Here is a 12,683-nt window from a genome sequence, read left to right as displayed (position 1 = left end):
CATATTCAATGCCTGCTATGAATATTAGACTTAGACTTTAGAACTCCTGTGGTTGAGTGGAGAAGAAAGACAAAGAGGCAGTGTGGTGGGTGCTAAAATACGGGGGTGGAGAACTCTGCAGGTCTGGAATTTTAGCCTCTGACAAGCAAACAGGTGAGCCTTTTTCACGGATGCTGTGGAAAGACACAAGACTCCTGGGTCAGAGACAAAGGACTTTATTATTCATTGTCAGAGTTTCATGTCGGTTTGTGTTGGATCCCCATGTCCCCTGTTATGGGCAGAATTCTGTTTCTCCATAATTCAGATGTCGAAGCCCTAAGCTCCATGACCTCAGAATGTGTATTTGGAGATAGGGCCTTTAAAGAGATGATTAAGTGAAAGTAGGCCGTTAGGATGGGCTTCTATCCAATCGAACTGGTGTCCTTATAAGAAGAGGAAATTAGAGAGACACCAGGAATGCTTGGGCACAGAATAAAGACCAAGGGAGGGCGCAGTGAGAAGGCAGTCATCTGCAACCCAAGGGAGAGGCCTCAGGAGAAACCAAACCTTGTCAACACCTTGATCTGGGACTTTCAGCCTCCAGGACCATGAGAGAATAAATTCTATTGTTTAAGCCCTCCAGTCTGTGGTATTTTGTAAGGGCAGCCCCAACAGACATATATAGTCCCCAAGTCTGGTGGGGACAATACAGAAGACCTATCATGGATGTGTGAAGTGGGTTCCATTATAAGAGAAACACACCAAATTCAGGGGATTGCTGATTTCACAGCAAGGGGAATTAATCCTGCTCTTGGCCAGGAGGGAGATGTTATCTCATCCTTCAAGGTTGCTTGCTGCAAACAGACCTAAGAAATGGCATGTGTGGGGCACCTGGCTGGCTCAGCCAGTGGAGCATGCGACCCTTGATCCTGGGGTTGCAAATTCAAGCCCCATGTTGGCTGTAGAGACTACTTAAAATCTATAATGAAAAAAAAAAAAGAGAAAGAAATGGCACGTGTAAAGAGTGGTCAAGGACTTACATTCTTGGTATGCCCAGGAAAAATGTTCAAGACCCATGGCAGATTGCTTCTTCCAATGTAAGTATGCTTCTCCCCCTCCCTTGTTGAACGTACCGCCCGACCCCCCACCTGGCCACAAGTAGCAAATGACATAATAGCCTTGTATGTATCCCTCTAGATGTACATATGCATATGCAGCATTTTTTTTGATTAATGCTTTATAAAAAATGAGATTTTGCTTTCCTCCCTCAACAGTAACTCATGCGAATTCTCCTAAGTCAACTCACATAGTTCTACTTTATTCTTTTTAATGGTTGCATAATATCACATATACGGATGTTCCATCAAATATCCAGTCCTTTCTTATAAAGTGTTCACTTTGTTTTCAGTTTTTGCCACAACAAACATCATAGCAATAAAAATTCTTACCTGTAAGTCTATGTATACTAGTGCTCTTATTTCCATTGGAGTGATTCCTGGGGCAAATGAATACAGTGATTCCGTGTATTGGTTCTCCCTGAATCCCTACCTTCCTGGTCGTAACAGAGATAGCAGCTCCCATGACAAGTCCGATTCCCTGGCATCGTCTGAGAAACTGCTGCTGGAATTTCAATGTAGCATCTGTTTCATCAGCCCTGTCAATGCAGTTGTGAGCAAACTGTACACGCTTTAATAAGTCCTCTTTTACCTGAGCCACCTAAAGAGGATTATATTTAGTCTACAACTAAAAATCCTGGCTGATCCAATGTATTTTAAATGTTAATAATACTGCACATATTCAGGATGACAGCCCTCTCCTGTCCTTGGTAAAGACAAAGCCTTTGGGTTGCTTTTCTAGAAAAGACATAAGATTGGTGCAAATCTATTAATGAATGAATATTGCATGTGTTATATTTCAACTGTTAAGAACTGTTTGTCTTTCATCAGTGCTACTGGACAATGGATAACCCAACTCCATGTAGCTCCTTCTTCCTCTCACAGAGAAATGCCAGACATTCTTCATTCCTCCTGTATGCAACCAGATAGACTGATCATGTGTCACTTGATTGGTTTTGGATACAAATGAAAGAAGAAAGAAGCAAGTCACTGTGATTTTTTGAAACTACATATAGCTGATCTCATTCAATAACAACCAGAGAGATTGTTTGAATGCTTTTGGCCCCTTCTCCCCCACCACCTTTTTAGAATTTTTCCTGAAACTTTCATGCTTAAAAATAATCATTTGAGGATGGGAATAAAAACCAGGTCAAACAGTGCATCTCTTTAAATCATTTATTTCAACACAGGCATTGTTTTAACAATGGTCAGAGCCTCGGAACACTTTTTATACCTAGAGAACAGGATTGAGGACAAGTACATAAAAGGATTATTTGACAACATCTTAACAAAAGTGCTTAAGGCTTACTTGTTTCAGAAACACAGTCACAAAGAACCCGTGAGTGGTAATACAGTCACAAACTTGCTGGGAAAGTAAAATATTTACATATTTACCCTGTACCTTTAAATGAGATATTCTAAAGTGTTATCACTACTGTTAACAATAAACGCTTACCAGTAAGGCCTCTTTAACCTTCTGGCATTCCATAAAGTACAGTGTTTTTATGGAGTTGGGAGTTTTTCAATTTTATTCCCATCTTCACCATAACCTAAGTGGACTTTCTTTCACTATCTCTAGTACATACATTTACCTTCTACACAAAATTGTTTTTATTCACTTTTCATCAGTCAGAACCTTGTTAGTAGCAGTTGGAAGTTTTATTAACATCCATGTATTTACAAATGTAAGGGGGTAAATTATTTAGAAGGAGGTCTCTAAAAATTAAAATAATCTAATTAAGACCCCCCCCCCCCCCGCTTTTTGAAAGTAGGCTCCATTCCCAGTGTGGAGCCCAATGCAGGGCTTAGAACTCTCGACCCTGAGATCATGACCTGAGTTGAGATCGAAAGTTGGTCACCTAACCGACTGAGTCACCCAGGTGCCTAAGCCCTATTTTAAATAAACTTTACAGTATAAAATTGAAGTCCATTATCTAAACAAGTTAATAATTTAAAAGTACTTATTAAAATGGATTTCTCATGATTTACTCAATTCATGTGAATATTGATTATATCTTTTAGCACACAAGTGAGGGGTATAAAAATGACTATTATAAATTACTATAATTATACCAAAAATGAGTATTAAAAAGCAGCAGTTTGTATGTTCAAATACATAGAAATTTGCTATACTTCTTTAACGAAGTATTTTATAAAAGTATAAAATTACGGAAGGTGCTGTTTGTTTTTTTAAAGATCTACTTATTCATTTGAGTGAGAGAGAGAGAGAGAGAGAACAGGGGAGGGGCTGAGGGAGAGAGAGAATCCTCAAACAGACTAAGTGCAGAGCCTGACACGGGGCTCGATTTCAGGACCCTGAGAACATGACCTGAGCTGAAATCGAGAGTCGGATGTTCACCTCACTGAGCCACCCAGACACCCCTAGAAGTTGCTATTTTTATGAATTTTCTGTTTCTTTGATTCTTGAGCCAGACCAACAAGCAAACATTACGAACAGTGCAGGTGAGCACCAGCCATCAGTTACCTTTGAATTCAAATAGTAGACGCCCCTGCAGGGCAGGAGGGCCTCAGAGTAATCGTCTATCCTCACCTTAAATCCTTAACTAACTGTTGATACAGCCTAAACTCAGTGAAAAATAAGCTAACTTCATTTCACCTTTTGTAACCTACATGTAAACTCAAGAGTATTTACTGAAATAGAATTTGCAAGCTGATTTTTCAAAAATTGGGAAGCTTAATATTAAAATATTGAGTTAATATTTTAACTCTGATTATCTTAAAATTAGATGGAAAACATAAGTCGTGGTTTATGAAACTTATACTTAAATAATCAGATAAATAGAAGGGGAAGGGGAAAGGTAGAATTTACAAACATAAATAAAAAAGAATAAAATGTTATTCTTTACCATTTAAATTAAAGTATCTAGAACAGTTGATTTAAAATTATATTATCAGTCTCTTTGGGCTTGATATGGGTCAGAGCCTGGACTTTAAAACAATTTACAGATTTAAGGAATAGCTTTCATGTTAGTTACCACGTTTATTAGTTTTGAGTTGCATGGGAATGATGTGAAGTCGCCCTGGTATTTTGCTTCCAGGGAAAGCAATGGTTAGGAGGATAATAATAATATAGTTCTTTCTTGCATTTCTATCAGTTCCAGATCTCTGTATGTTTCACCAACACTATCATTATCCTTAATTTATATAGATGAAACAGCTGAGAAAAATGGAAAACAGAATTGGGTCAGGAAGCAAATATGAAGCAATCGGAATGAAATCCACTCATGTGGACCCTCATAGCACTAAGATCCTGGATGGCAGGCCTCCTGTAGTTCTAGTGAACTATCTTCACCGCCATCTATTGGTGTTTATCCTATTAGGAGGGAAAGCTCCAGAAGTTCTGCTTGGCAACCAAAGAGTTAGAAAACCAAGTTATCAGTGGGTATGAAGAGTATTTAGTCTAGATATGTATTGAAGGAATCATAGCGACAAGCCCTTAGAAGCCCTGCCTTGTAATTTCCTGTGGGTTTGGTAAATGATCCTGCAAAGAAGCCAGTGAATCCCGGTGCGTCTGATCTGACTAAGCAGCATTTTAGGGGCTTGGCCAAGGTTACCGCTTGATATTCGTGACTAAAACGTGCCCATGAAATAAAGCGTTCTATCCTGCAAATAAAGAAAATCCAGAAGTGGGCAGTCCTGGAGAAATGGGGAAAAACAGTTGGCGAGAGAGCTGCAGTGGGGATGTCAGTCCCACGAAGGATGTCCACTTACCTGCCTCTGCAGTCATGCTCCCTTCCTAAGCAGGAATTCCGTGGCCAAGCCACGCTTTGTACCATCTTGCTACTTGGCCTGAGTCCTTGACTTGATTAAAATTCAGCCCTTAACAACTCAGTCAGTCCCTACAAACGTCTTCAAAGGTATTTCTAGGAGTACTAATATTTTTGGCTTGATAGGGATTCAGCTCATCTATAACCTCGATAAATACGTCAAACATCTGTCTCCCTGGCTTCACTATGGATCGAACAGGATGCCTTTATGAAAATCCCCTTATCTTTGAAAGGAAAAAAACAGCCAACCCTAAACCTCCTAAATGCCAGGTCAAACAGGATGATAACATTTACTTCACTATCATCATCCCTACACTTTATTTAACATCATGAATATAGGGGTGTAGATTGGAAGGGGCAATATAGAATTTTCTAACCACTAACTTATTGAAGTTAATAGTTTGTATGTGCCTGGGCTATTAGGGTTTTGAATCACAATGAAACGTGTAAAAAGTTTAGGAAGAAAGTAAAGCAGAAAGCCAAACTTGGACAGCGAGGGGAGCAGAGGGGAGAAAGGCAAGAATATATACAGAGGGAGAAAACAAAAGAGAATCCCCAAAAACAAAAATTCATTTGCTCTAGAATTTAGGAAGCATATATATATCATGTGGGGAAGGGAGGGAAGAGAATTTGGATTGTTTCAGGGCAGGTGTTGCACAGACCTGATGTTTTTTATATTGTCCTTCTCAAGGGCATACACATTTACACTTCATTTCCATTACAAGCTTCTGGTGGAAAGGTTATGCATTTTATTGAAGAAGGCTCACAGTTCTGACTCTTTGTCATTTTCATCTAGATAGTATTCATCATCCGTGGTTGTGTCTGTGTCACAATCTGAGTCCACTGTATTCTCTTCGTAGATATTAAGTGGTGTGCTTGGAGATAAGTCGTCTTCTGGCTTCTGGCTGCCGGGAGAATTTGAGCTGGATAGCTCTGTTGGATTAGGGGCGTAAATTACATCATCTTTCAGGAAGCCAGGGTTCTTGAGAAAACTTGGCTTCCATAATCTTCCTTGCGTGAGTGACCTCTTTACATTCTCCAAGAAAGCCAATTGTTGTTCTTTCCCAAAAATTCCATAGTCAATGGGTCTGGATATAGATGTTGCAGACCTGGGGCCCATTTTTGTCCTGCTCCTACACAAAGCCCGATTTTCATTTGCATCACAGGAGGAAAGCTCAGAAAAGGATCTGAATCTTCGACTGTACCCGCTGTTGCTAGAGAATTCATTCCCTAGGGTCAGTTGGCTCAGGGCATTGACAATAGATGTGCTCTCAGAAAAATGGCGCTCCCTGACTTTCGGAGGATGACTTTTGCGTACCAGATCACCATGCACACTGATGCTTTTTAAACTGTTTGAACGATAGGGCTGTGGTTCAGGTTCCCACTCCAGAGATGAAGCACTTTGTTGTTGCCAATAAGTGGCCAACGGGATGCTTACTCTGGATTTCTCTGCAGGCTCCAGTGGAAAAGGAGGGTTCGGTCTTCTCTGATGGTCAGAGAAGTCTGTTTCCCCGAGGCTGGGGAATGTGGGTTGGGCTAAGCCTTCTGACTCTCTTTCCAAGGTCTGAGCTGCTGCTACATCTTTAGACCTCTCATACTTTGGTGATGATTCTGAGATATTTTTAGACTCACTCTGATGTAGCTGTGAGATGCTGTTAGACTTCTGATTGCTTAAATGTGTAGAAGCTTCACTGTTGGATATTACACTAACCTGGGGAGAGTTCTCGGATTTCTCCACATCCATTACATCGCTACTCAACCTGTGTTCATTTCTGGATTCTATGGACTTTGGCGTAGGCTCAGGGGACAGAGGGTCGCACTCTGGCGTGCCAAGAGATAGACTGCCAAAGCCACAACGGTTCCCACTTTGGGGGAAGATAGTAGCTACATGTCTTCTGGGGCTTAAATCTTTAGCTGAGAACTTTCTGCTCACTTTGGACATGGCTGCCAATCTGTGTTTAACTAAAGATCTGTTTTTCCCTTTTTCTGGGTCATCCACGCTGGTTTTATATTTATTGCTTCCTTCAGGAAGTGAAGGTTGATCCCAGGACAACTTCTGCATTTCGTCTTCAGCTTTGCCATTCTCTGTCCTACTCACCTCCTGACTCCTTTGAGGGAGTTCTCTGGGTTCAGACTGCGAACTGTCTAAATCTGGTTCACCTGAACAAGTTCCTCCGTCAAGCTGTAAGTTATGCAAAGCTGGAGTAAGAACAAAGACCTGGCTTTCCGAGTCAGAAAGTGCTTTACTAGTCTCTTCTTGGAAATCTGTTCCAATTTCCCCTCTAACTTGCCGAGGCTGCAATCCACTGGCGCTAGCAACCTTAGCCTTGCCTGTGGTATCTTTTTGAAGGCATTCTGCTGTTCCAGTAGCTGTTATGACCACATTACCCGCACACTCCTCAGAACTTCTTACAGTTTGGGAATTTCCAACATTCTCTTCTAAATGGGATGGAAGATTAGGAGGACCACTGTTACCTGATTTAATGGGCTGCTGACAGTTTCCCGATTTCTCTCCTGTAACTTTTTTTCCAGAAAGCTGTGATGAAGTATGCAGGGTTTCACTTTGCCATTTTTTCCCTCTCTCCTTTCTGCTCCGTGAATCGCCCAGAGGTGTTTTAGTGAAGTTATCTGGAGAAATCTCTCTAGTTTCCGATTCTCCTTTATGAAGAGAAACACCTGCCTCAGCAGAAGCCATTTCCTCTACTGTGGGCTCCGAGGGCCTACGGTCTGGGAAAGCAGTCGTATCTTCAGTGGTGTGAGAAAGACCACGGCTGTCCTCCGGAGCAGAGCTGACCAGCATCTTCTGACCTTCAGATGCAGGTGTTCCTGACTGCTCTTGCATAGAATAATTTAGTCTGTCCTTTTCAAAAGCATTAGGAAACATTTCAGTCTCCACTTTAGTGGATTCTGTAAGTGAATCGATTTGCTGTGTATACTTTTCAAGAATGTCACAGAATTTTTTGCTGTATTTCCTTGGCAGAGTGTAATATATTGAAACCACCTCAAGACATTTTACATTATCTTCATCACCAGAAACTGAAAACATACTAGTAGTCTTGAATTTATGTAATGTTTTCCCACTTTCTTTTCTTGACATGTCTGAAGAAAAAGGTAAAGGGTCTTCATTTGAAAAGAGACCTGTTCTGGAGGAAGCAATTTTACCATCCTTTTCAGTGCATTCTTGAAAGTATTCCTTTTGGGGGGGTTTTCTGTTTAAAGAACCATCGCTGACAGGGGAGTTATTTTCCAGAGGGCTCATGACTGTCCCCCACGGTTTCCGTGTTAGAGCAGAAGCATCTGTGCTTGAGAGCAAGCATTTTTCTCTTTCATCTGTCCCAGCTGAGGCATCTGGTGCCCCTAAAGGACAAGACACAGCCCTCTGAATGAGGAATGGAAGTGGCCCTTTTCTAACAGAAGCAGATCCGATGTTTTTCATATTTGTCATCCTCTTTGTGGCTTCGGGTACTTCTGAGGCCGAGTCTGAAACTGCTTTGGAACATCTGCTTTCTGCCTCCGAAGAGCTGGAACTGAGTTTGTTTGATGTGTACGTCCCCATGGGGCCTTCGACATTATTTTTGATTTGGAATGGAAGCGGTTCATTCCTAAAGGAAGAAGGCGCTATTTTACTTTCTGGCTTCCTGTTACTGATGAGAAAACTGGCTGATTTCCTTGGCGAGCTACAGTATGTTGTGTGAATCTCGGGTCGCTTGGAATTGCTTCGATTCCTCTCCCTGAGGTTACTGTCAGCGCTTGTAGGTGCTGATCCACTTTCCGTTTTGCTTAACTTTTCAAAACAGGATATGCATCGCCTTATTTTTCCTTTTCCTTTTCCGTCCCTGAAGGGAGGGCGGGAATGGCATTTGGCAGCATCAACCCCCTCATTATGTACAACCACACAATTATCATTACTCTTTTGGTTTTCTGAGGGGCTGAGGGCAAACTGATCATTTTGGTATTTGCCATTATTGTCTTTTTGTTCTCTTTCTCCCAGAGGCGGATCTTTGCCTGAAGGACTTTTCCTGGAGAATACTGTCATAGAAGGAAACACCAGAGCCTCAAGGGAAGAATTATCCAATGGTGAGGAATCGGGTGGTATACCAGATGACAGATCCGAAGAATCCCATGGGATCTTGTGACCAGGGGCTGCTTTGCTACAGTTTGTAGAATGAGTTGTGCTACATTGTTCTTCCTCGGCATCTAACACAGCAGGCTTTTCTGGAGACTGTGCGTTTTGATTACCAGCCTGTTCAGAGCTCCAGTGGTGATTTCTAATAATGCTCGAACTATCATCATGGCTTATTCTTACTTCCTGGTGACAACCTGGACTTGGGCTGGGAAAAGATGTTCTGCTTTCCTGAATGAATGGAAGGGCAGTTGCTGAACCAACATTTCTATTCTCAGTATAATTCCTATCTTTTTTTAGTTCATTGGATTTATCTCTGTGTGATAGATGAATTTTGGATATATCTTTCCTGGCAATGACTCCAGGTGTCCTTTTTGAACTTACTGTGGTAGAGCCATTCAAAGCAAATCCTATGCTCTTGGCTAAATCATGGGAGAGGGGATTTCGAAAATCGGGGGGAGGGTTAGAGATTACAGTCTGTGAATCAGGTTGGGGTTCTTCACTTGGCATGTTTGTCTGGTCCATCTTGTTTAGTTGTTTATCTTCTTCCAAAATAGATTCATTCAAGTCTTTCTCATGACTCACTTCTGAAGCCAAGACAATGGGTGGGCTTTCAGTAAGAGGTGGAGAATCAACTGAATTTCTCTTGGTCACAGTGACTTCTGTATAGGTTTTTATTGGAAGAGAGGCAGGCTTAATTTTCTGCACAGTGACTGTGGGATTCTGAAAGATGGAACTCTGAGGATTCCCTCCGTCATCAGGAATCTGGGGGAAGGAAGTTTGAAATGAAGCTGCCAGAGTGTGAGCAGTTCCAAATGGGTAAGCATCTTGGTTCCTGTGTACTTCTGCAGGAGGACTGCCCTCTTGACATACTGACCTACGAGATTTGATGTGATAGCTTGGACCCGTCATAGGGCAAACATTTGGGATGTTGAAATGAGCTGACTGGCTCCCATTACCTTGTGGCACCTCCATGCTCTCCAGTGTGGACGTCTGAGAATCAAACTGCCAGGGATGTGGTTCTTCTTGATCTCTGAACATATCTGTTCTATAACTAGAAGAAAACGATCCCCAGTGTTGAGAAGGAACACCATGGCCACGAGCAGCTAATGCACTATTTGCTTCCATTGAAATCGTTTCAAAGTCTCTGTCAGAAGGAGGGAAGGGATGCCTGCTTTGATGGAAGTCAGACCAGAAAGAGTATTCTTCCTGTTGGTCCCAAAAAGGACTTTGTCTAAATCTCCGTTCCCTGTTTCGTCCAAAGGTGTTGCTAGAGAAAGATCTAGCAAATGGGTTTTCTTGAGGGTAGAATGGCATATTCTCTGAGTTCTCAAATGGGTCAGGACTCATTGCATTATCCATGGGGGCATTAAAATGAGCACCTTGGTAAACACTCTGTGAACGGTAACATCCGTATCTCCTATTCTCCTGGAAACACCTGGGATATGTATACTGGTCGTTAGCGTCAATATCAATGGGTGACGGTGCCCTCAGGAACTCCTCCTGGCTCTGCCTGTCTCCAGAAGCATCTGATCTATTCCATATGATGGATGATAAAGGCGTTCTCTTTGGGCTCTGCTGGTGCCTTGGTGATAAAAACCCACTCTTGTTCTGAGTGATGGTTGGAAAATGTAAGCTTCTTGCTGTGAAATAGCTTGTAGCTGGTGAAGCCGATTGTTGCCTGCTGTCGAAACACAGAGAAGTACTACCAAAAGTATTCTTTTGCATATAATCTTCTTTTAGAAGTCTGGGCTCCCTTGTCCTGTACATATCATAAATTGTTTTTGTTCTAGGAGAAAAGGTTTTAAAACGTTCCCTAGGGGCTCCTGGCCTTAGGATGTCGTAGATAGACATATTAGAAGTTTCGTTAGAGTGGTTTTTGTGCCATCCTGTGATATTACCGTGCGTGTTCCCCCTAGAGTAGAAATGACTGAACTGCGTTCTTGATCCATAGTTGAGCGGCGTTGTGGTATTCACTGAGCTTGGACACTGTTCCTGAGCCAGTTTGTTATCCAAATCATCTAAAACTGAAAGGAGAATATGAGTCAGCTTTTTTGTATAACATCTTACCGTCTAATAATAATTTGAGTTGTTGGGGTCTCTCTTCAAGAAATAAAATCATTTAAAATTTTATTTTTATTTTTTGTTTTTTAAGTAGGCTCCACACCCAACGTGGAGCGCAATGTGGGACTTGAACCCATGACCCAGAGATCAACACCTGAGCCAAAACCAGGAGTTGGATGCCTAACTGACTGAGCTACCCACCAGGGTGCCCCTATAATTTTATTTTTATATAAATGTGATGACATTAATTTTGACTATGTTTTTAAGATATTCTGAATTTTTCAAGGTTGTGGTGGAAGTTTCTTTTTCATGCTTTTTCAAAATTAACCCTCGATAAATGCCTTAAAGACATAAAGATACATTTTTTTTTCCTAACAACAAAAATTTAATTGTGCGTTTGGCTTTTTTTTTTGTTGTTGTTCATCTTTTGTGTCACAAGGTAGCTAAAATATTTCCCACTATGTTTACCTCAGAGGATTGCAATAAAAATGAGAGTCTGTAAATAACACATGATTTCTCACTGGTACTGTTAAAAAAACAGCTTTGCCACCAAAAGCTAACACATGTAATTTATACACATACTTATTTGGATGCATTTGAGCAATACAGAAAATTCAAAGTTCTATACAATATTGTTAAATGATATGCTAATGCTAGATTGTTCTTCCTGGAAAAACGAAGACCCATTATCTCCCCTATAATACAGCACTCTCTCTGTGTCAGACGCGGTTCTAAACACTTAACTTATTAACTCATTAAATCCTCACGGAACCTTATAAGATTGGTACTATTATAATTCTCGTTTTATAAATGAGGAAACTAGGCATGAACAGATTAGGTTGTCAAGGTGACAGGCCGTCTGTCTCCTGAGTCCTGTGCCATAAAAGCTCACTTTTCATTCTCTCTTTTAATGAATTATAAAGATGATTTCACTGTAAGCTCACGATGTTACAAGGATTTTGACTTGCTGTTGTTAAGCAACGTTGACTTTTCTCTCAGTGGCAAGGTCGGAGGGTGGTGTCCAAGTCAGAGCTCAGTGACCTCCTTATAATACGGAGGACCCTGGGGCAGCCCCAAACCCAGAGATCAAGCTTACAAGGACCCCAGCCTCTGCGACCTCAGACAAGTCACAGGATATTTTCAGTTGGTTGGTATTTCTTTGAATCGTGTTTACTTCCTCCTATTTGACCTCTTTTCCACAAGAAAAACCTCTCAGAATTTAAATAGAACCATAATTGTTTAAGGTTTCAAGATTCCTGAAGGCCCATCCTGTCATGGATATATTTTACCATATTCATGTTACAATAAATACAAATAAGTAGATTACATATTTATTGAAGAAATGTTCGTTCATGACAATCAAATTGGGTAGGAGAAATAAGTTATAGGATTTAAATTGCTGAAGAAGCCACATTTTTCCTTCTTATGAGTTACATAAAATGGGGCACTCTCCTTGGTTCTTTAAAATTATTTGTCATTAAAAAATCTGATCTTAACTCTTGAATGACAGGGAAAGGGAGACATATCAGTATTTGTGAATGTGGGTGGGATGTATTTGTGGCTATGTCAACTGTGTTCAGGCAGGTGCTAAAGAGATTTTTGATGTCTGTTCCA

The 12,683-nt window shown here is 41.1% G+C and overlaps 1 protein-coding gene across 8 annotated transcripts in view; it reads right to left on the bottom strand.

Annotated features, from left to right (window-relative positions):
* Nucleotides 1-2,256: 2,256 nt before the first annotated feature.
* Nucleotides 2,257-12,683, bottom strand: part of EXPH5 (exophilin 5) — a 70,791-nt gene continuing 60,364 nt past the window's right edge. For all 8 annotated transcript variants that reach the window (XM_045797723.2, XM_045797720.2, XM_045797721.2 and 5 more), the window contains one exon: nt 2,257-11,032. In XM_045797723.2, coding sequence (XP_045653679.2) covers nt 5,646-11,032 — 5,387 coding nt within the window. In that variant the 3' untranslated portion in view covers nt 2,257-5,645. The remainder of the gene's footprint in view (nt 11,033-12,683) is intronic.

The sequence above is a fragment of the Ursus americanus genome, chromosome 16 (genome assembly GCF_024610735.1).
Source record: "Ursus americanus isolate L20-20 chromosome 16, mUrsAme1.1.p, whole genome shotgun sequence".
NCBI classification, from domain to species: Eukaryota; Metazoa; Chordata; class Mammalia; order Carnivora; family Ursidae; genus Ursus; species Ursus americanus.
Note: the sequence above shows the minus strand (reverse complement) of the source record. Positions and strands in the feature narration are given on the sequence as shown.